At 45.5% G+C, this 27,569-nt stretch overlaps 1 protein-coding gene across 1 annotated transcript; it reads right to left on the bottom strand.

The window, feature by feature from the left end:
• Positions 1–12,439: 12,439 nt before the first annotated feature.
• On the bottom strand, positions 12,440–27,279 carry LOC134341460 (uncharacterized). Its single transcript, XM_063039316.1, has 8 exons — positions 27,228–27,279; positions 26,709–27,026; positions 21,614–21,734; positions 18,412–18,467; positions 17,939–18,003; positions 13,654–13,695; positions 12,943–12,986; positions 12,440–12,569 (listed from the first exon to the last, which is right to left on the bottom strand). Exons 1-8 carry the CDS (start codon positions 27,277–27,279, stop codon positions 12,566–12,568), a joined length of 702 nt encoding a protein of 233 aa, XP_062895386.1. The 3' UTR covers positions 12,440–12,565.
• Between the last annotated feature and the right edge of the window lie 290 nt (positions 27,280–27,569).

Raw genomic sequence — 27,569 nt, 5'->3', positions numbered from 1 at the left:
CCGGGAGGTAGTCTCATCTCATAACAACCATAGCCTCCAACCTGATGGCATGAACATTGACTTCTCGAACTTCCGCTAATGCCCCACCTCCCCCTCGTACACCATCCGTTATCCGTCATATAGACACATTATTTTTTTCTCTCTCTCTCCTTTTTCTCCCTCTGCCCCTCTCACTGTTCCCCTTGCCCATCCTCTTGAGTTCCCCACCACTCCTGTCCCATGATCCTCTCATATCCCTTTTGCCAATCAACTGTCCAGCTCTTGGCTTCATCCCTCCCCCTCATGTCTTCTCTTATCATTTCGGATCTCCCCCTCCCCTTCCCACTTTCAAATTCCTTACTCACTCTTCCTTCAGTTAGTTCCGACGAAGGGTCTCGGCCCGAAACGTCGACTGTACCTCTTCCTGTAGATGCTGCCTAGCCTGGTGCGTTCACCAGCAACTTTGATGTGTGTTGCTTATAACTCGTCACATCCTGTTTCCAAACCCATTCGTTGGGAGCAGGTAGCATTTGGTTTTGCTGTGGCTGCTCTGTGTTCAGTCATGCGCAGTTTCTTGGCGACGGGAAGGAGATCTAGTATAGAGTGCCGGATGAAATCCTGCAAGCGGGCTGTGATGGATTGGAAAATCGAACCATATTCATCAAGCCAGAATTCCTTCTTGTGAGACGGAGTCCAAGGCGATTTTTGTTTTCTTGCTTGCTGCTTCGAAACCCGGTGCTGGAAGTAGGTACTGTTTTAATGGCTCAACACATTGTCCAGGCTGAATCCTCGGTAACTCAGCCTTGTGTGACATCGGCGCTTACGCTTGCGAGACACTTAGCAAAGTCAGCCAACGATCGAGTTTAACAACACGAAACTTTGCCTTCTGTGGACAAACTAATTCAGGATTCTCAAGGGAAGGCCCCTTGGCCCCCATGCCTCCTCACTCTCTGAATGAGCCTTGCATGGGTACCTTAGCATATACCTTGCTGAAATCCATATACACTACATCCAGTGTTCCTCCTTCACCAGTCTGGTTTCTTGCACCCTTTAATAATTCAGTCAGGCACCTAAGGCACAACCTGCCTTTGACAAAGCCACGCTGACTATCCCTGATCAGATTGTTCTGCTCCGAATGACCATAAATCCTCCCTCACGCGATCTTCTCCAATATCCTGCCCACCACTGAAAGAAGGCTCACTGGTCTATTATTTCCTGGGTTGAGTTCAATATTCCTTCATTCAATTTTGTCATCTATTTCCTCATTTATGTGCTTTGTCTGTAAGTTGGTTTGTTTATTTTGTAGCTACGTTCGCTTGAAGAAAAAACGAGACGATTAACTCACCAATCCACACCACAGCGTGCGGAAGGACAGATCGGGTCTGTATTTTGCAGATCATTTTAATTGGCAAATAACGACTGTGTTATTGACAGAGAGAGCTGGTCTGGCTTCCATACGACAGTTGAAGGTGTACGTTCGGTATTACTCAATACAGATTCAGCATACGATCTCGATTTCTGTTGAAAATGGGCCAGACAACTTCACGATTCAGCTTCAGAGTCTCCCTGTGGCAGATATCGTTACAACCCTGAAATTAATTGGTTCTGCCCAGTGAGTTCCCAATGCTGACGATAGATGGCGCAATGGGACAAACTATGTGCAGACAGGACAGGGCTACGTCAACGAGTCAGTACTCAACGTTGAATGTAGAAATTATACTTGCCAGGTTGAGAACAGAATAACCATGGAAAACAACGGCCTTTCTGCAAAGATCACTGAACAGGGCAAATGGAAGTTTCTGTCGATATTCCGCTTCCAACCAACGCTTCAACTTCTCAGCAACTTTATATTGCAGTTTTCGCGTTTTTCTTTTCTGTATACCTTAGTCGTAAGAAAAAAAAACTGTTTATCAGGGACAGGGGAGGTGGAACAGGGTAACAGATATACTGGAGCTCCTCAAAGGGTTTAAGTCAAGATCCCGGACATGTTTATGTCAAATTTCCGGTGATCTTCATTTAAGTCTACAGCGGATAAGCTCTCATGCTTCCCAAAGCATTTCAACTCTTCATTTAAAATAATGGAGAACCACGCCGGTTTATCTGACTGTGTCACACGGGGACATTCCTTCCCCGTGCTTGTAAGTAGGATTGCCCCGCGCTTCTCTTTCACACCGGCAGCTTCATTTGGAATCACCACCGACTGTGCAGTGAAGCTCTGAGTTTTGATCTGTTTCTCAGAGTACAGACCTCCGAGCAGTGCGGACGTGACTACACGAAGTGAAGGAATCGATCCATTTATGAATGAATTTCAGCCACTGGACATACTGAACAAACCAATCCTAAATCAAATTCAATTAAGCAGGCAGAGAGAAAAAAAAGAGGCCGACAAAATAAAACGCATCTTCTCCATGCTTCCATAGAATTATAGCCGGGAACTCCTTTTCATAAACTCCAATTTGTTTGCTATTCAAGTTAATACGTCGGCCACGATTGTAACTTGGTGTGAGAGTCCCAGCTGATATGACTGAGTTGCAGTAGAAAGGAATAATTCCATTCCTCTTTCAGTTCTATTTGCAGAGCCCGTGTCTCATCTCAATGTGAACATCAACTATTGCAGTCCTCAGGAAAACAACGGTAAAGTTGTATTCACCTGTGATGCTAAGGTCCCAATTCAGATAAAACATGGTTAGAAGACATCTAACCCAACCAATATCTCTGCTTTCAGAAAAAAACTAATCTGAACATAATCCGTCTTAACAGAAATGACTCAGAAAAAAATTATACACGTACTGTCAGTATTGATTACAGCAGCGACAGTGCAGAGATCTACCAGCAAGTTAATCGTAGGTACGCAGGTCGCTCATTATATAAGTTTCCATTCACTATTTCCGATCACAGAAACAGTGCACAATCTGTATTTCTGTTCCAGATGGATCAAACAACATCAGGATTCAACCGCAGTGGCCGGTTGTCGTAGACACTGTCACATGCCAGAAATTAACTTGTTCAGTCCCCGATACTGACTATAGATGGCGCAATGGAGCAATTGATCAGTGGACAGGACGGGGCATCACCGTCGAGTGATTTATCAACGTTGACAGTCGGAATTATACTTGTCAACACAGCAGCCTTTCTGTAACCATCAGCTTGCGCCTAAATAAATGTTCCTGTTGATAGCGACGACTTAAACGTAAACGTCCAAGTTTTTTTTTGCAATTTTGTAATTTTCACGCTGTGGTCCTCTGTCGACTTCTGTTACCAGAGGTTAAAAATATGGAGCCGAGTTGCAGATACCATGGAGGGTCTGGAGTGATTTATTTAGAAGTCAGTTTGCCGGAAATTTGATATCTACATTTAAGTCTACGGCGAATAGTATTTCATGTTTCCCAGAGTATAGAGAATTAAAGTGCAGGTAGAAGTATTCGGTTAAAATTACGGAGTGCCATGTCGGTTTATCTGCTTCAGTACCCGAGGGACAAACTGTTCATGCTTGTGAGCAGGATCACTCAAAGCCGTTCTTCACAGTAGCCGCTCCAGTTGACGTCACGACGTATTGTCGAGCGAAATTCCTGATGTTTTGAGAAGTAGATGTGTTTCTCAGAAGACAGAATGGCGAGCAGTGAAAGCCTGACTTTACTAAGTTAAGGAAAGAAACAAATTGTGAATAAAATACAGCCTCTGGAAGTACTGAACGAACAGATCTTCGAGCCAGTTACCGGGGGTATAGCTAACATAACGTTAATGGGGAGAAACATAAACTGCTGGAAACACTCAGCAGGTCGGGCAGCATCTGTGAAGGGAGATACAAAAGTCGACATTGCAAAGCAGAATGGGAAGGTGGGGAATCAATAAAGCGGCAATAATATGTTAGATGAGCTTTCACCGGAGAGGGAGGGTCATGTGTCCAGCAGTTCTGACAGAGGATCTTCGACTTGAAATCGAAGGGAAGGGAAGCAGCTGTTCATGAATTGCTCACTGCCTGCCTGCTGCCTTCATGCCCCCGCACCTCCCCCAATTGCAGCAATTCGAAGGTAGGGAGGTGATAAATGATTGAATGTTAGGTGATTGAGGGTCAGGCAAAATGAGACAGAAGATGAGATCTGCAGCTGATTCGCTGACTGGTGGGTCAAGCGGCCATTTCATCCTCTTCCTATTTACAGACCGTCGCCAAGTCGTCCTCAGTTAATTACTATTTAATATCGTTCGTTCAGATCCTGTGGCTTATCGTTACAAAGTAGGCTCTGCTCCTCCATCATGTCGGGTTCACACACAATGGAAGAAAGAAAGAAGCAGTGGTAATCAGGACTGAGGAAGAAGATGAAGATCGGCGGTGGTGGGGGGAGGGAGAACAAGGTTAATACATCCAGCACCAGAGGTCTCTCCAAGCTGCTGCTCAGGTTGACTCTGTGGTTAAGAAGGCATATGATGTGTTGGCCCTCATCAACCGTGGGATTGAGTTTGAGAGCGGACAGGTAGTGTTGCAGCTATATAGGATCCCGGTCAGACCCCACTTGGAGTACTGTGCTCAGTTATGGTCGCCTCACTACAGGAGAGATGTGGAAACTATTGAAAGGGTGCAGAGGAGATTTACGAGGACGTTGCCTGGATTGGAGAGCATGCCTTATGAGAATAGGTTGAGTGAACTCGGACTTTACTCCTCGGAGTGACAGAGGATGAGGGGTGACCTGATAGGGGTGTACAAGATGGTGAGAGGCATTGATCGTGTGGATAGTCGGAGGACTTTTCCCAGGGATGAAATGGCTAACACGAGAGGGCAGAGTTTTAAGGTGATTGGAAGTTGGTACAGAGCAGATGTCCGGGGTAAATTATGTTTACGATGAGCGTGGTGAGTGCGTGGAATGGACTGTAGGTCGAGGCAGATAAGGTAGAGACCCCTGGACAGGTACCCATGGAGATTAGGAAAGTGGGACATCCGAGTTTGTTTCTAGAATAAGCACATGATCGGCACAGCTTTGTGCGCAGACGGGCCTGTATTGTGCTGTAGGATTTTTCAGGCTCTACAAGATCGGCGGTGCTGGAGGGGGGGAGGGAGAGCTAGATTCGTATCTGTTGCACAAGGAGCCTAAAGAGTGAAAGATCCAGCAAATGATGCGATTAATCATTCAACCACAGCATGTCACCTCCCAGAATTCACAGAGTCTGAGAAATGTAAGGAACGAGGCGATTAAAACCACTTTTGCCCCCAAGTCAATGTCTGGACTCTGCCGAGAGACGGTAGTCTTCACCGCGACCCATTGCCTTCTTGAAGGATGAAAGAGAGATGACACCGTTTACTTTTCAAAACATTGTCATGCTGAATGAAGCTTCACCCCATTCCCAGTCTGCCTCCCGGAATCACTGCCATTGCCAAGTGGCCACATTGTTGGTGACCCTGCTGCTTCACGGGGGTCGGACTGGATTCAGTCACTGCTCGGCAGATGGGTTTGATCAACAATCCGGTCAGCACTGAAGTCCCCATCACTGACCTTTCAGTTTGACCGACTGGCCCTCCTCTCGCATTCTTGTTCCAGCTTCTTGGCTCCTTCCATTGAAACCATGGAAACCATAGAAAAACTACAGCACAGAAACAGGCCTTTTGGCCCTTCTTGGCTGTGCCGAACCATTTTCTGCCTAGTCCCACTGACCTGCACACGGACCATATCCCTCCATACACCTCCCATCCATGTATCTGTCCAATTTATTCTTAAATGTTAAAAAAAAAACCCGCATTTACCACATCGCCCGGCAGCTCATTCCTTACTCCCACCACTCTCTGTGTGAAGAAGCCCTCCTAATGTTCCTTTAAACTTTTCCCCCCTCACCCTTAACCCATGTCCTCTGTTTTATTTTCTCCCCTTGCCTCAGAGGAGAAAGCCTGCTTGCATTCACTCTATCTCTACCCATCATAATTTTATATACCTCTTCCTTTCCACTCCTGGTGAAGGGTCTCGACCTACAACGTTGATCTTCTACAGGTGTTGTTGAACCTACCCAGCTCCTCCAGTATTGAGTGTTTGCTCCCCCTGCGATGCCCTGGAAACTTGTTGGGGGGTGGGATGTGTGGCTCGTAGTTTATTTATTTTTTTACAGTCCCTTGGAACTGACTTAATGCTTGAGAGTGGGTGAGGAAGGGTTTGGCGAGGTGTGAGTACTATACGTACTACAGCCTTCAGTCCTGAAGGGGGAGGAAAAAACAAGCTATAACTAACATCGATCTGTAAAACTGTTTGTATGTTTTTCAGCATGAACTGGCCTGTGGGGTGAGGGGATCGATGGAGGGGGAACTGAGTTGTTTTTGACAGCATTTCTGTTTGGATTGAACTGCTGAAGAAATATGGGAAGTGATTACCGCAGTTCCCCATTTCTCTCTTATCTATTGCTAGCAGACAGTGTAGCGTTAGACACTGCAACAGAACTAACGGATACAATGACAACATTAAAGTTCCCTGCCTCCACCACCGGCACTTAACAGCCGATGTGTGCACAGTCTATAGAATGCAGTGCAGTTACTCACCAGGACTATTATACGTGAACCTACGACCACCACTCCCACCACTACACCCACCGCCGCACCCCACCTCCCACCTCCTCCCTCGCACCCTCTCTATCGCTCTCGCCGTGAGGGCGAATGGCAGCAATAAGATGAACGAATAGCGCCACCCGCTTATCCCGCCACTCGGAAATCTGCCTGTCCTGCCTACATCACAGTGCGGGTCCGATTCCCGGAACCCGCTACCTGACAGCACTTTGGAACCACCTTCCCCAGACAGGGTCTGACAGTTCAAGGAGGGAACCCACCAGTAACACCTCAGTGAGGGGTTTTGGTAAGGGAGGAGTGATGAATTCCGGCCTTGCCAACAGCACCCAGATTCATCCCTTAAAATATTAATGAACAATCCCCACAACGCTCCGGTGAAAATATTCCCCTGGGAATTGTTTTCCATACAACCATTTTACCATATAGCAATTACAGCACGGGAAAGGGCCATCTCGGGCCTTCTAGTTCGTGCCGAACTCTTATTCTCACCTAGTCCTACCGACCTGCACTCAGCCCATAACCCTCCATTCCTTTCCTGTCCATATAGCTGTCCATTTTTACTTTAAATGACAATATCGAAACTGCCTCTACCTCTTTACTGGAAGCTCGTTCACACAACTACCACTCGCTGAGTAAAGAAGTTCCCCCACGTGTTACCCCTAAATTTTGCCCTGTAAAACTCAATTCATGTCCTCTTGTTTGAATCTCCCCTACTCTCAGTGGAAAAAGCCTATCCACGTCAACTCTATCTATCCACATCATAATTTTAAATACCTCTATCAAGTCCCCCCTCAACCTTCTACGCTCCAAAGAATAAAGACCCAACTTGCTCAATCTTTCTCTGTAAATTAGGTGCTGAAATCCAGGTAACATCTTGTAAATCATCTCTGTACTCTCTCTATTTTATTGACATCTTTCCTGCAATTCGGTGAACAGAACTGTACACAGTACTCCAAATGTTGCCTTTCCAATGCCTTGTACAATTTTAACATTACATTCCTGGTGACCATATCTCGCTGAGGTATGTCTCAGTGGAGAGACTATGTTCTTTCTGTAATCTATCAACACACATTGATATTGGACAAATCAACCAACCTCCCTTACCACCCGATCCCGAGAAGCTCAATCCTTCCTGCTGAATCTGTCTGCTCCTTGTTTTTAAAATGCTCTCCCTGGTACATCTATAGATTTCTCTCTACAATCATTGGTGACGTACCACGTACTCTGATAGTTTAAGGAGAGAGCCCACCAGAAACACCTCAGTAACATTTTGGTAAGGGAGCGGTGATAAATTCCTACCTTGCCAACAACACACAGATTCATCCCTTAAAATACTCAGCAACAATCCCAACCACTCTTTCGTAACACCCGGTTAAATATCTCAATTGCTATGTTTTTATTTTCTTTCATCCTCTGTAGTTGCATTAATGTGCTTGACACAGATTAGATACTCTGAAATGTTGACAGCCAACAGCATGAAGCTGATCACGTTGGCATTGCTGACCCATCATTAAGGGCTGGTGCATTCCACGCACCAACCACTCTCTGAGTAAAAAACCTTCCTCTAATATCACCGTTGAACTTCCCACCCCTTACCTTAAAGCCATGTTCTCTTGTATAGAGCAGTGGTGCCCTGGGGAAGAGGCGCTGGCTATCCACTGTGTCTATTCCTCTTATTACCTTGTACACCTCTATCATGTCTCCTCTCATCCTCCTTCTCTCCAAACAGTAAAGCCCTAGCTCCCTTGATCTCTGATCATAATGCATACTCTCTAAACCAGGTAGCGTCTGGTAAATATCCTCTGTACCCTTTCCAGTGCTTCGAAATCCTTCCCATAGTGAGGTGACCAGAATTGGGCACAGTACTCCAAGAGTCTTCCTAGTCTGGAAGAAGAATAATGGAATGGTCGGGGAGGGGTGAGTTGGCAGGGGATAGAGGGTGATAGGGAATTGGGAGTGAAGTGCTTGGGACATATTGTACTGAATGGTTGGGCATGTTAGAGGACCGGAGAATTGTTTAATGTTGTTTTCCCCTGTGCTCATCAGACAACAAGTGGTGCGGAGGGTATAAGGATGAAACAAAGTTTGAGACAGGATCTCTAACCTGACAACATAGGACTAAGCTCGTCAAAGGCTGACATTCGGGAGATGTTTTTTTTTTCTCCTGTTTTTCTTAGAATTGAGCTCGGGAAGTATGTGTTACACAACGCCAGTTTGTTCGGAACCAACTTTGTTTACAACAAAGGAAGCAGCCGATTGCAATCTGCAGAAACTAGATCGACAGAAAGTTAACTCTTTATAAACAGCAACAGAGAGACAGAGAAGGTGGGGAGCGTGATTGAACACGGGTCACCGCGGGTGCGTCAGAACAGACCACGTCCATCTCAGATCTCTTATCGCCTCTTTTTTTTTCGAGTGTCATCTTCTTCTTATAAGTGCGCCTTCTAATCCTGAGGGTTTGTCTTCTGGTCTTAGTTTCCACTACCATAAGAAACAGCCTCTCCACATCCACTCTCTCTGTGTCAACTGGTCCTAGCTTCCCCCACTATAGGAAACATCCTCTCCACATCCACTCTCTCTGTGTCAACTGGTCCTAGATTCCCCCACTATGGAAAACATCCTCTCCACATCCAATCTCTCAACGCCGTTCACCATTCGATAGGTTTAATTGAGGTCACCCCTCCTGCTTCTGAACTCGCTGTATACAGGGCCACAGCCATTGAAAGCTCTTCAACGGACAAGCCATTCTATCCTGGAATGACTTCCACACAACTGCTTTGAACTCTTCATCAGTTTCAGCTCATCGTTTGTCAGACAAACGGCTCAGACCTGCTTACAATGCCGCAATTTAGCTGTCACCAGAGCATTGTCCTCTTGAAATGAATTCCAACACCTCATTTACCTTCGTAATCAAAGATTGATCCTGCAAGTCAACCTTTAGCGAACCCTGCACAGGGAATCTCAAGTCCCTTTGTACCCCAGTTTTTGTCTTGTTTTTTTTTTTGTTTAGAAAATGGTCAACCTTCCATTTCATCCCCCAAAGCGCATTTTCAACACTTCCGAAAGTACATTAAATGTGCCTTTTTTACCCAAACTCCCAATCTGTCTGAGTCCTTCTTTAGCCTCTCTAATTTGATGTCTCTTCATCTCTCTTCAAATCGTCTGCAAACCTTACAACAAAGCCATCACTACCACCATCCCACTCACTGACATCTGACGGAAAGGAACCTTTCCCAACACAGACACTGTGAAACACCACTCGTCACCGTTTGCCAGTCCGAAAAGGCTTCCTTTATTCCCACCCTTCGTCTCCTTCCCGGGCTACGTGTTCCCGTTCTGGGAAACTGCCAAGCGGCCTGCATTATTTCCGGATTTCCTGGAGCTGCTTCGGCGACGTGTGCTTTCGGGGTGAGGCTGTGGGTGTGACCCTTTTCCGCGCCGATTTTGCCGACTGAAGCATCTGGAGAGACGGAAACGTCGAGACAGCAGGCGCTGTGCGAGCTACCGGAGGCCTCTCTCTCTCCCTATGGTGACAGAGAATCCACTGGTCCCGGAGTCAGGGCAGCTCGAATAGACTCAGGTTATCAAATCATCTTAATGTAACTGACTGGAATTCAAAGCGATCTGCGTGGGATTCAGGGGTACACGCGAGAAGAAAATTATATTCAGGTGGAGAGCGGCAAGGTGAATTGTTGAATTGCAACAGTGAGAGAATACAACACAGTCAACTTGAATACTATGGGTTATTGACTGCAGGAGCCCATACTGATATAATTTGATTCATGTTATCCAAATGAAAGAAAAAAAAAAACGGAAAGCACAAATTCGGGGGCGGGTGGTAAATACGACAGGAACTGGTGACCAGGTGAGAGAAGGAAAAGTGAAATCCAGATTTGTATGAAATACCGAGAGTGGTCGGTGCCTTGAACGCACTGTCAGGGGAAGCAGAGAATCGCAGCTTAAGTGTCATTTGGGCACTTACGCGGGGAATGGAGGTGTGCTGATCTCATATCGGCAGATGTATTGTTCTAATATCACATGATGGTTTTCGTTGGCCGAGGTGTCAGTTCCTATTCACGTCTGTTCCCGCCCACCCCCCCGCCACCCCCCAGCCACCTTGAGCTGTCCGAACCAAAGAGCAAAGAAAGAAATTTGAATCCATAATACGCAGCAAAAAATCACGTAACTGCGTTACAGTGAAACATAGACACCAGGGAGACTGGTGGAAGAACCAGGGGATGTGAACGGGTTATGGGGTAAATCAGGGTTTTTCAAACAGGAAGTGACGTCATAATCTCGGGGTACGGGAACATTGGTGACGGGGGCTGAAACAGTGACTCGGATTGATAATCATTTACTGAGCTAATTCACGCAGAAATCAGGAGGCAACTCAGGGTTTCAGCAAAGGTTTCTATTTTATTACATTTATTATTCAGCCATAAAGCGCGGAATAGACTTTCAGCAACCGACGACAAACCCCACGAACAGAGTAAATTTACGAGGGCAATGCCTGGGTTGGGGAGCATGGCCTATGAGAATAGGTTGCGTGACCTCGGCCTTTTCTCCTTGGAGCGACGGAGGATGAGAGGTGACTGAGAGAGGTGTACAAGACGATGACGGTGATTGATCGTGCGGATTGCAAGAGGCTTTTCCCCAGGGCTGAAATGACTAACGCCAGAGCGCGTACCTTTATGGAATTTGGGGGTAGGTACTAGGGGAAGGTCAGGGGTAAGATTTTCACACAGAGAGTGCAGGGTGCGTGGAATGCACTCCCAGCGAAGGCGGATGCAATGGATCTTTGAAGTGCAAACTCAAAATAATCTGCAGCTGCTGGGGTCAAAGCAACACTCACTGCACGCTGGAGGAATTCAGTAGGTCGGGCAGTATCCGTCGAAAAGTTTGGTCGACGTTTCGGGCCGGAACGTCCTGACGAAGGGTTCCGGCCAGAAACGTCGACCAATCTTTTCCACGGATGCTGCCCGACCTGCTGAGTTCCTCCAGCGTGTTGTGGGGATCTTTTAAGTGTCTCTGTGATCTGCGCATGGAGCTTAGAAACATACAGGGCGATGTGGCAGGGTAATTCAAGGCAGTTTCCAGAGTAGGTGACATGGTCGGCACAACATTGTAGGCCGAAGAGCCTGTAATTTGCTGTAGATGTCTATGTTCTGTGTTCGATGTTCTGACACTAACTTAACCACGGGACACTTTACAATGACCAATTAACCTTCCCGGACTCTGGACAGGGAGATCTACAGATTTATTACACGTGACGCCGGACTTCATCTCCGAACTCGCAATGCTAACAGCACCAGAGTAGAATAGCTTTAATCGAAGCTAAGAGCACAGAGACTATGTTATTTGCTGCTTTGCTTAGAAACACTAAAGCTCATTAGGTATTTTCTAATCACTGGAAAAGCACTTCTGCCTTCCGTTCTCGTATCCCCACCGCTCTGTCCAAATGGGTTTGTGGCTCTGAGACACTAACGGAAGCTGAATACGAGGAGACTGACACAGTATTCAGTGCGCGAATACGTATCCCTTGCTCACAGCCAGCTCCGTGACGCTGAGGGTGAAATTAATGGAATTATTCCCACTTGGCCGCTTGTGCCGCTGAACCGGCCTCACGCCAAGTGAATAACGGAGCGACGCTGAGGGTTGAGAGCGACACGCTACGATATTTCATGTTTCTGAGCGTACCAAGTGGTCAGAAACCTATCGGCCCATGATGTGGGTCAGGACGGTACAGAGATTGTATCACACAGCAACGTTGAGAGGGTATATGTTGGTGGCAGTGTGGAGGTGACAATTATGGGATGTAAAGTCTGGGCTGAGCTGAGCGAACTAAGCTGCTATGGTACAAACGAGTCAGAACCGTCAGCGATGTCTTCGTCGTGAGGATGTTAACCGCAGAAGCTATCTAGCGGAGACATGGAGAACAATTATAAAGAAATAACGAAAGACATTGTGAACGATGGCTTTTTCCTCGATGGTTGTCCTTCCTCTGTGTCAATTCACCTGCCAACCATCCTCTTCCGTTCCCCAGTGACGTCATCTGAGGAAACAACACACCATTTACGTTGACTACGTCAGCAACCCGGAAGCGCTGCTGCTGGTGAGTTTTAATTACGGGATGATGATTTTAGACTCTGTGCCAAACATCATGACAATGCAACTTTGCATACAACTTGTATCTTTCATATCGCCACGGGCCCAGGAAATTTGTTCCTTTCAATATCAATATAACGCTGTATGATACCGCCTAACTCGCATCTTGCCCTGTTAAGTGTCTCGAAACTGCTAATCACAGTGTAATATATACATGGGCACAAACACGGCACTGCATAACTCACAGACCTGAAATTAGTAGATACGTTTCCTTTACAAGCGACACTGTGTATCGCCAGCCCAATATTCCATTCACATACCTCTTCAGATCACTGTAAACAGATCGGTCCTCCAGCACAAGTCCCTGTCAATGTAACGTAATCAGCATGATTAGCAGAATTTTTTTGAATCAAAAGCAACTTGTGACAGAAGGGAACAGCTGGAATATTGAAGATGACTTCCGCTTATTTAATAAATTATGTCTGAAAGTAACACGGAATAGTCAGACCATGATGAAAAGAGGATCCGAGACAGACAGGCATGATCCCCAAACGAAAGGGAGCATAATCCCTTGTCAATTCGCTTCCCTTCCTTCAAGAATATCAGAGTGATATTTGCAACTTTCCGGTCCTCAAAAACAATTCCATAGCAATCTGCAGATGGGAATATCAGTACTAATCCGTCTAATACCTCTTCAGCGGCCCATTTCAGAATGTTGTGGTGTAGTTCATCTCGTCCATTTAGTCCAAGTGACTTATCTACCTTCGGCCCTTCCAGCTTGCCTGGCAAATTCTCCTTATTATAGTGACTGCAAGCACTCACTTGTACTGACACTGTTACACTGATGATTTGCTCCACTGTGAAGACTGACACATCATACTTCATGAGATGATCCGCCATTTCTCTATCCCCTTCTGTTGCATCTTCTACTTTATTTTCGCTATCGAATGTCTCACTTCAGGTTCTGTTTCTTATTGTGTGAAGTTAAAACAATTACTTCAAAAAGAGACTGATGCAAATATAGTCCTTACCATATAAGTAGAGCTTCCATCGTCTGCATTGTCCCTTGTGCCCTGGAAAGAGAAGACGAGGATTTCTATTGAGACGTTTAACCAAGCGCACAACAATTGCAGTCTGACTCTCCACATTAAACTCCCGACAGCATCAATTTTCATATTCTATGCTGCTTGAGCAATATGACACCATTCTCGGTCGATGCACTGTGTCTGTCTGATTCAGTGTCAGAGCAATATATATTTTCTCTGACACCAGGAACGCTTCCGAACAGCATGGACTCATTCGTAAGCATTCAGCGATAAGGACAGCAGGATGCATGTTGCTGGACGAGGAGCTCGCATGCAGAACCAATCCTCTTGAGAGATTAGTCTGGATCAGAACGTGCACGTGACAGAGTGGGGATCTGGGCTTGTGGCCCCAGGATGCTGAGCGTATTTGTTATTTCTCTAAACGCTACCGGGATCATCGCTGATCACAGTCCGGCAGGTGCAGACCTGACCCTGCTTTTCCTCTGTGACTCACCCGCATTGACCGCACATTTAAAACGGATCTTTCCTGACATATATTCCAGAGTAAGATATGTTTTCGCATAGTACTAGCATTATGGATTCTGTGGAAACCGCAAATAACTCCAGTGAGTAAAATCTGCAGGTACTGGAAATCCGGTGCAAAGCACACAAAATGCCGGAGGAACCCAGCATTTCTGGTTGCATCACTGGAAATAGAAACATAGAAACATAGAAAATAGGTGCAGGAGTAGGCCATTCGGCCCTTCGAGCCTGCACCGCCATTTATTATGATCATGGCTGATCATCCAACTCAGAACCCCGCCCCAGCCTTCCCTCCATACCCCCTGATCCCCGTAGCCACAAGGGCCATATCTAACTCCCTCTTAAACATAGCCAATGAACTGGCCTCAACTGTTTCCTGTGGCAGAGAATTCCACAGATTCACCACTCTCGGTGTGAAGAAGTTTTTCCCAATCTCGGTCCTAAAAGGCTCCCCCTTTATCCTCAAACAGTGACCCCTTGTTCTGGACTTCCCCAACATCGGGAACAATCTTCCTGCATCTAGCCTGTCCAATCCCTTTAGGATTTTATACGTTTCAATCAGATCCCCCCTCAATCTTCTAAATTCCAACGAGTACAAGCCCAGTTCATCCAGTCTTTCTTCATATGAAAAGCCTGCCATCCCAGGAATCAAATTGGTGAACCTTCTTTGTAGCCCCTCTATGGCAAGGATGTCTTTCCTCAGATTAGGGGACCAAAACTGCACACAATACTCCAGGTGTGGTCTCACCAAGGCCTTGTACAACTGCAGTAGTACCTCCCTGCTCCTGTACTCGAATCCTCTCGCTATAAATGCCAGCATACCATTCGCCTTTTTCACCGCCTGCTGTACCTGCATGCCCACTTTCAATGACTGGTGTATAATGACACCCAGGTCTCGTTGCACCTCCCCTTTTCCTAATCGGCCACCATTCAGATAATAATTTGTTTTCCTATTTTTGCTACCAAAGTGGATAACCTCACATTTATCCACATTATATTGCATCTGCCATGAATTTGCCCACTCACCCAACCTATCCAAGTCACTCTGCATTCTCTTAACACCCCCCTCACAGCGAACACTGCCACCCAGCTTCGTGTCATCCGCAAACTTGGAGATGTTGCATTTAATTCCCTCATCCAAGTCATTAATATATATTGTAAACAACTAGGGTCCCAGCACTGAGCCTTGTGGTACCCCACTCGTCACCGCCTGCCATTCTGAAAAGGTCCCGTTTATTCTGCTAACCATTCTCCATCCACATCAATACCTTACCCCCAATACCGTGTGCTTTAAGTTTGCACACTAATCTCCTGTGTGTGACCTTGTCAAAACCCTTTTGAAAATCCAAATATACCACATCCACTAGTTCTCCCCTATCCACTCTACTAGTAACATCCTCAAAAAATTGTATGAAATTCGCCAGACATGATTTTCCATTCACAAATCCATGCTGACTTCTGTCCGATGATTTCACCGCTTTCCAAATGTGCTGTTATCACATCTTTGATAACTGACTCCAGCAGTTTCCCCACCACCGACTGGAAATGCATCAACAGCCCACGTTTTGGGCCGAGACCATTCCGCTGGACTGAAAAGGAAGCAGAAAGGCGCCAGAATAATTAAGTCGGGGAGAGGAAGGTTGTCTATTTGGAAGGTGAATGGTGAGCCTGGAGTGTGGGGAAAGTAAAGCGCTGAAGGAAAATGAATCCGATTACAGAGCAGACTGGACCATGGCAGAAATGAAAGATGGAAAGGGACCAGGGGAAGTTGATGGGTATCTGAAGTGAAGAGAAATGGGTCCAGAGAGTAGAATACAAAAGGAGGGAAGTGAACAGGTACCATCTGTTTTGGGTCTACTTTGAGTTGTTGTTCCTCAGTTAACTGGAAATGAGAACCGGGGAGATCGTCCCTGATCTTATTAAATGACCAATCAGTGCCGAAAGGTCCGTTGGACGCTACCGATCTCATTACCTATTGTAGCCCCCCCGCCAGCCCCCGGTAAGCCGCAGCGTCGCTGAGCTCGCTTTCGTTTAGCGGCCTTACTACCCCCTAAGTCCTGCTGAAATCTGGAAGGAAGAAAAGTCTGAGGCTCAACATAATAATTTAAACCTCGGGTCTTGCTATCATGGGCCTCAACAGGCTTCGTAAACATACTTCGAGTATCTGTGCCTGTGGGATAACTATCAGTCGTTCTGTGTGAATTCTCAGCAGCTACTTGGCTCATCAATTGAACAGCTATTCAACATTATCTTGGAGAGGTGTCAACGTTCCTCCATTGTTTACGAAACTTAGCACCATCACCAGGCTTATGAGAACCATGTATACAGTGTGGAAGAGACCAAACAATCCATTCATCTGATTACGACCTTCACTCCGACTTGTCTCCATAGCAACGTCCACCCCAGAACCATAACCATTCTTCTTCTTCACAACATCAAACAAAATTCAACAGAGTTCCACATCTTTCCTCAGCAGGCCTTCGTCCTGCAAGCAGGATCAAAGGTCGCGCAACCAATCCAAACTTTCGCAATACTTTATCCAAAAGTCCAGGAGCAGCACTTTCCCCTTATTTCCATTAACACTTAGCTTACGAATTTTCACCATATCACACTTTTAGCTCGCTGTCTAATGCAAGTGACTGAGAATCCTCACATCCCACTGGTACCAAGGTTAACCTCTTATTCACTGAACCAAGATCATCTGACACAGAAATGTGCATTCCTTTTCAACTAAGTCAGACACCTCAGAATTTAACTGAGCTTCAACACAAGGTTCAGAAACCTGTGAATTCACAGGTACTTCAGCAACCTGAACACAGGCAATCTGGACAGCTGCCTCTTCTGGGCTGTCAACACTTGTCCCAGTTTCAAATTCATGGTCACCCCGAATCTCCCAGCTACACTCTGGGTAACTCTCATCTGGAGTAAACTCAACCCCGTGGGTTAAAACAACGTCGTCTGCTTTCTGAGCAGACCCCGCAGGGTGGCGACATCCTCTGCATCCGGGTATGCCCTTACAGCATAGGGGACACAACTTTTAAATTCATCAAACAAGACGAGCCCTTCCAAGCTGTAAAATGATCAGGGTCCGACACTAAACCTCTCAGCTACGACATCTCCCTTTTAAACTGTCTCTGTCTTTCTGCCCACTTTTTCTTTGGGCACAATAAAGCTCATTCAGTGTTTAGAAACATCTGCCTGAGGTCTATCATCTGACCTCCTATTTCCCTCAACGTACTGAATATCAACTGTCATTCAAATAACTCCTCCTTGCTTTGTCTGTGTGAGAAATGTACAAGCAGGCAAATGTCCTTGAGGGAAGTATAAACATACTCCAGAGAAACTATAAACTGGTAGTCCATCAAATAACGCCGCCCTCAGTCACCATAGCGACTTACGAGTTGATTGGTGCTCTCTCTGTCTCTCCTTAACTCAGCAGAAATCCTGAAGTTATTCTCGTGCCTTAGAGTGACAGTCCAAAAGTTAGTGTTCGTTTGTCTCTGTTTATTTCTCTCTCTCTCTCTCTCTCTCTCTCTTTTCAAAACGAGATATCGGTGTTAAATAACTCTCTCTCTCTCTTTTCAAAAGCACAGTTCATAGGGGTAATTCAGGACCCCGTCACACAACAAAGAAGTCACTTTAATTATCCTACGCTGCAACATAAAGGAAGAAACCCCTTTCACCTATGTTCTTAACTTCCATTTGAAAAACAATGGCTGGGACCGTGAACATAATACAAACATCCAACCTGTTCAATCCCCATGAAATTTTCATAGATTTGCGATGGGTTCACGGTGTTTGTATCCGGCGTGCCTGTCGGAACAAAACGGACATGTCACAACGGTGAAGAGCAGTAGGGACCGTTGTTAGTACTGCAGACGTCAGTCCGGGCCCCAAACAAAATGCCAGCGATCGCGTCAGCTACATCCCCTCCAGTTGCCAGAAACATGTACTCCCTTGTATAGAGTACCTGTAACTGAGGGCCGATATTGATCAATAAGAAGGCAAATGAAGTTGAATAAACAACCGTTCCATCTCTCCACTGATATTCTAATCTTTCGTTCAAAATTTCAGCTTTTTTTTAAAACTGGAATACTCAACCATTGGCCGAGATAAAAAGAAAACCTCCAGCTTCCGTGCACTGTGAGATCCTATATTTAAATGCAATGTTTAGATTTCCATGGGCTCAGTCACAGAACAGTTGAAAAGGAGTTCACTCACTCTTTCTTCCGGAATTGACGCTCCTGTCGTGCTTGGATTGTGGTATATCTTTGATCCTGAATAATCAGAAGCAAAGGTCAAAACATGAATTCGGCAGGACGTCACTTTTCTGCACTGATAAACCGAATGAGAACATCTCCTATAATTCCGTTTGTCTCTAGTTATTCCTTGATACTGAGCCGGTTATCAGATATCCGATTCCAGCCCTACTCGATCTGAACAACAGTGATCATAATGGTTTCAGCAGAGTAAAAATGTTTTGCTCGTTCGGATATCCGTTTTCCAGCAGAAATTGACACATGTATCACTGAACGCAACCCGAATTCAGACAAGTGTTCAAATTTGAGGAAAACATCGTCGACATGAAAGATTAATGCTGATCCTGACCACTTCTGACCCTGATAATTCCAGAATTGATAATTAATTTTAGCACCTCCCTGGGAAACGAGACTTTAAAACAAATGCAAACAGGTGGACACTGACCGGTGCGGATTGACCAACTGCTCCACTGTGACTGAAACTGATTGTTATCGACAGGGTAATATTCAGTCATAGATCCGTTATCTCACGGAGGGACAGCAGTGTCTGGTGGGGATCTACACCCATGCACGGTTATTTTTCCATTCCTGAGCCCTGCACATTGTCACCAGATATTTATCCAATTCCCTCTTCATTGCCACAGCTGATCCGCTGTCAGGAGATCTGCAAACAAAGCCTCCCATGTTCCACCAGCGCGCTGCTCGAAAACAAACCATTCTCCTTGACGTGTAATGCCTGCCTGTTCATCTTGTATCTGTGACCTTTAATCTTGGACTCACTGATGTGGCAGAGCAACTTCAAACTCACACACGAACTCTGATGTGTACGTGTTTCAGTATAAACTCCTCTCAGCATTCCTTCCAGGAAACAGTGGACTCCCAAAAGCACATTCGATCCCTGAACCAATTTTCTGCTTTTCTACATTTCTACTGGACCATTCCTGAATCCTTCGCTTGCCTCCGGTCACAGAGTGACGAGAAATGAAAATTAAACTTTCAGCACCGCCCATGTTTCTGTTCCTGTTATGTACGCATTCCTGACTCCAATAATTGTTGCCTCTGTAATAAATCCCAGAACTTGTTGTGCCGTGTGAAACACCTATTCATCCTGCATCCCCGCTAAAATGTAACATCTCACACTTACCAGCATTACACTCCATCTGCCATCTTTCAACTCACTCTTCTAACAGGCTTAAATCTCTCTGCCAGCTTTGAAAACCTGCTTCATTATCCAGAACCGAACTTATCTTAGTATCATCTGCATACCTACTGATCTAATTTACCACCCCATCATTCAGATAATAATGTATATGACAAACAACATTGGACCCAGTACAGATCCCTGAGGCACACCGCTACACACCGTCTTCCAATCTGACAAACTGTTATCCACCACTACTCTCTGGCGTCTCCCATCTAGCCACTGTTGAATACATTATACTACTTCAATATTAATACCTAACGATTGAATCTTCCTAACAGACCTTCTGTGTGGAACCTTGTCAAAGGCCTTACTGAAGGCCATATGTAGAGCATCCACAGTTTTACACTCGTCAACTTCCCTAATAACCTCTCCAAAAATTCGATAAGGTTTGTCAAATATGACCTTCCATGCACAAATCCATGTTGATTTTTTCTAATCAGACCTTGTCTATCCAGATAATTATATATACCATCTCTAAGAATACGTGCCATTAATTTACCCACCTCTGACGTCAGACTCACAGGCCGATAATTGCGAGGTTTACTCTTAGAACCCTTTTTAAACAAAGGGCAAGAAAAACAAATAGCCAATCCCCCGGCCCCTGCTATTTCTATACTAACATCACTCATGGTCCGAGGGAATATCTGGTCAGGACCCGGAGTCATATCCATTTTTATATTCCTTAAAAGCGCCAGTACGTCCTCTCTTTAATCATCATAGTTTCCATAACCTCCCTAACTGCGCCCCTTACCTGACACAATTCAATATCCTTCTTCCTAGTGAATACCGAAGAAAAGAAATTGTTCAAAATCTCTCCCATCTCTTTTGGCTTCACACGAAACTGTTCACTCTGATTCTCTAAGGGACAAATTTTATCCCTCACTACCCTTTTGCTATTAAAATAACTGAAGAAACCCTTTGGATTTATTTTCAGCTTACTTGGCAAAGGAACCTCGTATCTTTATTTGCTTTTCTAATTTCTTTGTTAAGATTCTTTTTACATTATTTATATTCCTCCAGCGCCTCATTTACTCGATGCTGCCTATATTTATTGTAGATATCTCTTTTTTTTTCTAACCAAGTTTCCAATACCCCTTTAAAACCATGGCTCTCTCAAACTTTTAACCTTGCCTTTCAACTTACCAGTAACATAAAGATTCTGTACTCTCAAAATTTGACATTAAAATTTCCTCCATTTCTCAATTACACTATTCCAATAAAACAAATTGCCCCAATCCACTCCTTCTAAATTCTTTCGCATCTCCTCAGAATTAACCTTTCTGCAATGAAAAATCTCAACCCTGGGTCCAAACCTATCCTTCTCCATAATTATACTGAACCAATGACATTGTGATCACTGGACACGAAGTGCTCCCCAATACATACCTCCGTCACCTGACCTATCTCATTCCCTAACAGGAGATCCAACACTGCCCCTTCTCTAGTTGGTATCTCTATGAATTGCTGCAAAAAACTATCCTGCGCTCATTTTACAAACTCCAAACCATCCAGACATTTACAGAAGGTGTGTGGAAAATTAAAATCTCGCACAATCACACACTTGCGCTTACTACAAATATCTGCTATCTCCTTACAAATTAGCTCTTTCAGTTCTCGCTCCCCATTCGGTAATCTATAATACACCCCTGTAAGTGTTACAACAGCTTACCCATTCCTCAATTCCACACAAATATTCTCCCTAGACGAGCCCTCTATCTATCCTGCCAGAGAACAGCTGTAATATTTTCTCTGACAATCAGTGCAACACTTTCCCCTTTTGTCCCTCCGAGTCTGGAGTTCCCTCCAGCTCCAACTTGTGTATCTTCCTTCATCACCCTGTCGAATCGCAAATTCGTGTAAAAGCTTCCAATATATACAATTTCTGCCAAAAATAAAAAGAAAAGAAATCTACCGCACCAATTAAAAGTCGATGCGATTTTCGGAGAAAACATGCATTTACCCGCCAATTTTCCTCGCCATCAACAATCCACTGACTCCGCCAATCAGTCCCACGACAAGTAAACCAAGCACAATGCCCACGATTGCGCCAGAGCCGAGGGTATATTTGTCATCTGTTTTTGCTGTTAACACAGAAAGCAAATGAATATTTAACATTCCGAGAACACACCTTTATCAGTGGCAAATTTATTTTCACAGCAATCTGACTGGGTCAGGTTCGAGTTCGAAATTGTGTCACAAGGATTATTCCCGGAAGGAGAGGGTTACCATACGAGCAACGTACGTTTAATTGCTCTGGGTGTGCACTCGTTTGAATTTAGAAGGATGGCGACGGGGCATCCCATTGAAACTTTCCGAATGTTGAAAGGTCGAGACAGAGTAGATGTGGAAAGTATGTTTCATATGGTGGATGGGTCTCAGATATGGAGACACAAACTCAGGATAGAGGGGCTTGAATTAAAAAAAAAGAGATACGCAGAAATTTCGTCTGCCAGAAGTTGTCGAATTAAAAAAAATGCTCCCACAGGAAGCTGTGGAGTCCGCCTCGTTGGCTGAATTTAAAGCAGAGTTTGATAGGTTCTTGAGTGAACACGGCTTCAAAGGTTAAGGGGAGAAGGCCAAGAAGTGGGGTTGAGGATCCCCCATTGGTGATGGCGAAGGAGTCTCGATGGGCGTAATGGCCGGATATCCGCTCCTGTGACGTATGCTGTTATTGTCTGGAATAAGTGCCATCTACTGCGCAAACTCGAGGCAATCTACTATACCCTCTACTGGACCTACTCTCTTGCTTATTATTTATTATTATGATTTATTGTAGAGCCTGCACTGTTTTGTGCGCTTATGCAGTCCTGGATGGATCTGTAGTCTAGGGTAGTTTATGTGTTTTATTCACACGTGGTTCAGTGTAGTTTATGTATTGTTTCATGCAGCGCCAATGTACTGGAAAACATTGTCTCATTTTTACTTTGTTCTGTACCAGCATTTCCGGTTGAAATGACAATAAAAAAGTGACTTCACTTGAGATGCTGGAAATTCGAGCAACACACCCAAAAATGCTGGTGGAACGCAGCAGGGCGGGAGGCATATGTAGGAAGGGGGACCGTCGACGTTTTCGGGCCGAGACCAATCGTCCGGACGAACTGAGAGAAGAGATAGTAGGAGATCTGAAAGTGGGAGTGGGAGGGGGAGATTCGAAATGACAGAAAAAGACAGGAGAGGAAGGGGTGGAGCTAAGAGCTGGAAAGTTGATTGGCAAAAGGGATACAAAGCTGAAGAAATGTCAAATGTTTATAGAGCTGTGGTAAAATTCCCTCATGGGTATTGTTTAGAGACCACAAGATCCCTCTGATCCTCCACACTGCCAGGAGTCTTACCATTAATACTATATTCTGCCATCATATTGGACCTAATCAAATGAACCACTTCACACTTTTCTGGGTTACAGAGAAAGTACTCAGGAAGCTGATTAGTCTAAAGGGAGATATATCTCACGGACCAGATGAAATGCACCCTCGTGTTCTGAAGGAAGTAGCTGTGGAAATTGCAGAGGCATTAGCGATGATCTTTCAAAAATCGGTAGATTTCGGAATTGTTCCGGAGAACGGGAGGATTTCAAACGTCACTCCACTATTTAAGGAGGGGATAGGGAAGCAAGCAGGAAGTTATAGACCTGTTAGCTTGACATCGGTGGTTGGGCAGTTCTTGGAGTCGATTACCAAGGATGAGGTGACGGAGTACCTGAAGGAATATGGCAAGATAGGCAGAACTCAGCATTGTTTCCTTAAAGCAAAATCCTGCCTGACAAACCTATTACAATTTTTTGAGGAAATTACAAGTAGGCTAGACAAGGGAGATGCAGTGGATGTTGTATATTTGAATTTTCATCAGGTCTTTGTCAAGGTGCCACACATGAGGCTGCATAACAAGATAAGAGCCCATGGAATTACACTAAAGTTACATACGTGGATAGAGCATTGGGGTTGATTGGTAGGAAACAGAGAGTGGGAATAAAGGGATTCTATTCTGGTTGGCTGCCGGTTACCAGCGGTGTTCCACAAGGGTCCGTGTTTGGGCCGCTCCTTTGTACATTGTACATCAACGATTTGGATTATGGAATAGATTGCTTTGTGGCTAAGTTTGCTGACGATACGAAGATAGGTGGAGGGGCCGGTAGTGCTGAGGAAACGGAGAGTCTGCAGAGAGACTTGGATAGATTGGAAGAATGGGCAGAGAAGTGGCAAATGAAATACAATGTTGGAAAGTGTATGGTTATGCACTTTAACAGAAGAAATAAACGGGCAGACTATTATTTAAATGGAGAAAGAATTCAAAGTTCTGAGATGCAACGGGACCTGGGAGTCCTCGTGCCGGATACCCTGAAGGTTAACCTCCTAGTTGAGTCGGTGATGAAGAAGGCGAATGCAATTTTGGCATTCATTTCTGTAGGAATAGAGTATGGGAGCGGGTAGAGTATAGAATCACTTGCCCATCAGATAGAAGGTACAAGAACCTCAGGACTCGCACCACTTGGTTCAAGAACAGTTACAACCCTTCAGGCATCAGGCTCTGAAAGAAAGCGGGTAACTACGCTCACTGGACATCCAGTGATATGTTCCCACAGCCAATGATCTCACTGTGCGGACATTATATTTCGTCATTTCATATTCTCAATATTTATTACTATTTATTTATAATAGTATTTTCACAGAATGCTGTCTGGTCCACTCTCGTGGATTGTTCATTGATCCTGTTATAGTTACTAATCTACAGCTTTACAGATTGTAAGTGGAAGTTTAGCAGCCCGAAAAGTGGGAATTGGCAGGGTTCACGAGAGAAACCATAGAAACTATAGAAACTACAGCACAGAAACAGTCCTTTTGGCCCTCAGCCCAAGCCGACTCACAGCTGAAGTGTTGCCTCACCTTGAAAGACTGTTTGGGGCCCTGAATGGTGGTAAGGGAGGAAGTGTAAGGGCATGTGTAGCACTTGTTCCGCTTACACGGATAAGTGCCAGGAGGGATATCAGTGGGGAGGGATGGGGGGGACGAATGGACAAGGGAGTCGCGTAGGGAGCGATCCCTGCGGAAGGCCGGGGGGGGGGGTGGGGGAGGGAAAGATGTGCTTAGTGGTGGGATCCTGTTGGAGGTGGTGGAAGTTACGGAGAATAATATGTTGGACCCGGAGGCTGGTGGGGTGGTAGGTGAGGACCAGGGGAACCCTATTCCTAGTGGGGTGGCGGGAGGATGGAGTGAGAGCAGATGTACGTGAAATGGGGGATATGCGTTTAAGAGCAGAGTTGATAGTGGAGGAAGGGAAGCCCCTTTCTTGAAAAAAAAAGAAGACATCTCCCTCTTCCTAGAATTAAAAGCCTCCTCCTGAGAGCAGATGCGGCGGAGACGGAGGAATTGCGAGAAGGGGATGGCGTTTTTGCAAGAGACAGGGTGAGAAGAGGAATAGTCCAGATAGCTGTGAGAGTCAGTAGGTTTATAGTAGGCATCAGTGGATAAGCTGTCTCCAGAGACAGAGACAGAAAGATCTAGAAAGGGGAGGGAGGTGTCGGAAAACTTGAGGGCAGGGTGAAAGTTGGAGGCAAAGTTAATAAATTCAACGCGCTCTGCATGCGTGCAGGAAGCAGCGCCAATGCAGTCGTCGATGTAGCGAAGGAAAAGTGGGGGACAGATACCAGAATAGACACGGAACATCGATTGTTCCACAAAGCCAACAAAAATGCAGGCATAGTTAGGACCCATACGGGTGCCCATAGCTTCATCTTTAGTTTGGAGGAAGTGGGAGGAGCCAAAGGAGAAATTGTTAAGAGTAAGGACTAATTCCGCTAGACGGAGCAGGGTGGTGGTAACGGGGAACTGATTAGGTCTGGAATCCAACAAGAAGCGTAGAGCTTTGAGACCTTCCTGATGGGGGATGGAAGTATATAAGGACTGGACATCCATGGTGAAAATAAAGCGGTGGGGGCCAGGGAACTTAAAATGTGAGGATTTTCACACGTAAAAAAAATGGGGATAAATCGACAAATATGCAACGCTGTCCAGATTATTGTAAAAGGACCACAGGGGTCGGATACAGCCGAAAAGGGGCAAATCGTGTTTGACCCCGTCCCGTCTGCAGCACGTTCTGGTTTGATGGATTTCTCTGGAATGAACTCACTAAGGGGACGGTGAGCAACATATTCTCCTTTCAGAGGTTACCCACTGCAGCAAATATCAAAGCAGAATAAACGGAATTGCACTTGGTTATAGCATAATTGTTCCGTGGAACATGTGAACATAAGCCACTCGGCAGAGGGGGTGCTCCCGGCTCGGTGTCGGAGCCTCGAAGTTTCCTTTGAAAATATAATCAGTGTTTGACACATGGTCTAATACAGCGACACTGGCAGTAAACGTTCAGTCGATGTGCTGCTCACCGTAATCCTAACGGCAGAGCTAACTGTCTTGCTTTTCATTAAACACGAATAAGGAGCATGTCCCCCTCTTGCCGAGCAAGCGACACTGACCGTGTCATTGTGTTCTACAGAGCCAGCGGCATTTGATGTGGTGTTGGGCCAAGATACGGCTTCTGTCAAAATACTAATATCATGTATCACGTGTATCGTACTGTGCTGAAATGATGGCTCCAAGAATATACATTCCGCTTAAAGTAAAATACTACCGATGCACAGATGAGAGATAAAACTACAGAATGCTGTCAATATAGTTTCATAGACATGTGGGCGGCACCGGGGAGGGGCGCATCGTTAAACTTTCAGGTGGATGATTTAGAACTGATCATTTCCAGCTGACTTGAAAAACAGTCCGTTTAAAAAAAATACAGTATAATACAGCAAAAAATGTTATTTGGTAGACTTAAACGCTGAACTGACATACGGCAAAGACGAGTGCGGAGAACCTGCAAACAGGAAATTCGATACACAGCCACGCACAACAGTGAGAACTGAACAGTCCGAAAATAGGTCTGGCAGAGTTCACTGGAGTCCAGGTTCTGCGATACCGTAATGGTTATATTGTATTCATTCACCACAGGAGTAAAATGAAATTTACAGTCCGAGATCGCATGACTGTGTATAACTCTGTCTCACTTACCAATAACACGCAGAGTGATGGTCGCTGAGCTTTGGGAGCCACTGACTGGAACCATATTCACACGGTATTCCCCGCTGTCCCGCACGTTCACCGATTTCAGCAGAAGCGACCCATTGGAGGTGAATAACTCTGCCCGCGATGTGTACTCATTGCCAACAGACACGGTCTGATCGAGCCACCGGACGACTGATATCCCATTAACAGACCAGTCTCCACTTCTGACCTTGGACGACGGCCGCACTGAAAAAAGCGCATCACCCCCAACGGGGACATTTATCTGGCTGTTCTCAACGGTAATAGTAAACTGCTGGGACTGACCTAAGAACGAGAAAATCATATGAGGAAAAAGCGACCGACGTAGATAGTCGTCAGAACTGCACTTAACTCAATCTGCACAGATACCAGGGATCGGTTCTTAGCTCAGTACGGTCGATAATTATAAAGTCACCTTCATTCACCTAACTACCCGTCGTTCTGTTGATTATACGATCACTACTGGTTAGAGAGAGTGATCCTCACCCGCCGTTATGCAGAGACACAGAAGGAGCGCTGCGAAGGGCCGTCCCGACATCCCGACAGAGAGCAGCGCCGATCTCTGTTACACTCGGAGACTGAGCCGCACTTCCGGGTTTGCGCGTCAGATAATTGGATGCTGACGTCACAAGCGGCAGCGCTGATTGGATCAGAGAATCTGGACTCTGCTCAGATCTGAATCAAACCTTGTGTGCTGTTAAACCATAGAAACCATAGAAACTACAGCACAGAAACAAGCTTTTTGGCCCTTATTGGCTGTGCCGAACCATTGTCTGCCTAGTCCCACTGACCTGCACACGGTCCATATCACTGCATAAACATCCCGTC

This window comes from Mobula hypostoma, unplaced genomic scaffold (genome assembly GCF_963921235.1).
Source record: "Mobula hypostoma unplaced genomic scaffold, sMobHyp1.1 scaffold_61, whole genome shotgun sequence".
NCBI lineage: Eukaryota > Metazoa > Chordata > Chondrichthyes > Myliobatiformes > Myliobatidae > Mobula > Mobula hypostoma.
Note: the sequence above shows the minus strand (reverse complement) of the source record. Positions and strands in the feature narration are given on the sequence as shown.

Coding starts and splice junctions, on each gene's coding strand:
- LOC134341460 (XM_063039316.1), bottom strand. CDS start 27,279: ATGTCGGGACGGCCCTTCGCAGCGCTCCTTCTGTGTCTCTGCATAACG. Junction 18,004..18,411: donor CGTCAATTCCGGAAGAAAGA/GTGAGTGAACTC, acceptor TTGTTCCGACAG/GCACGCCGGATACAAACACC. Junction 12,987..13,653: donor ATGGAAGCTCTACTTATATG/GTAAGGACTATA, acceptor TTACATTGACAG/GGACTTGTGCTGGAGGACCG.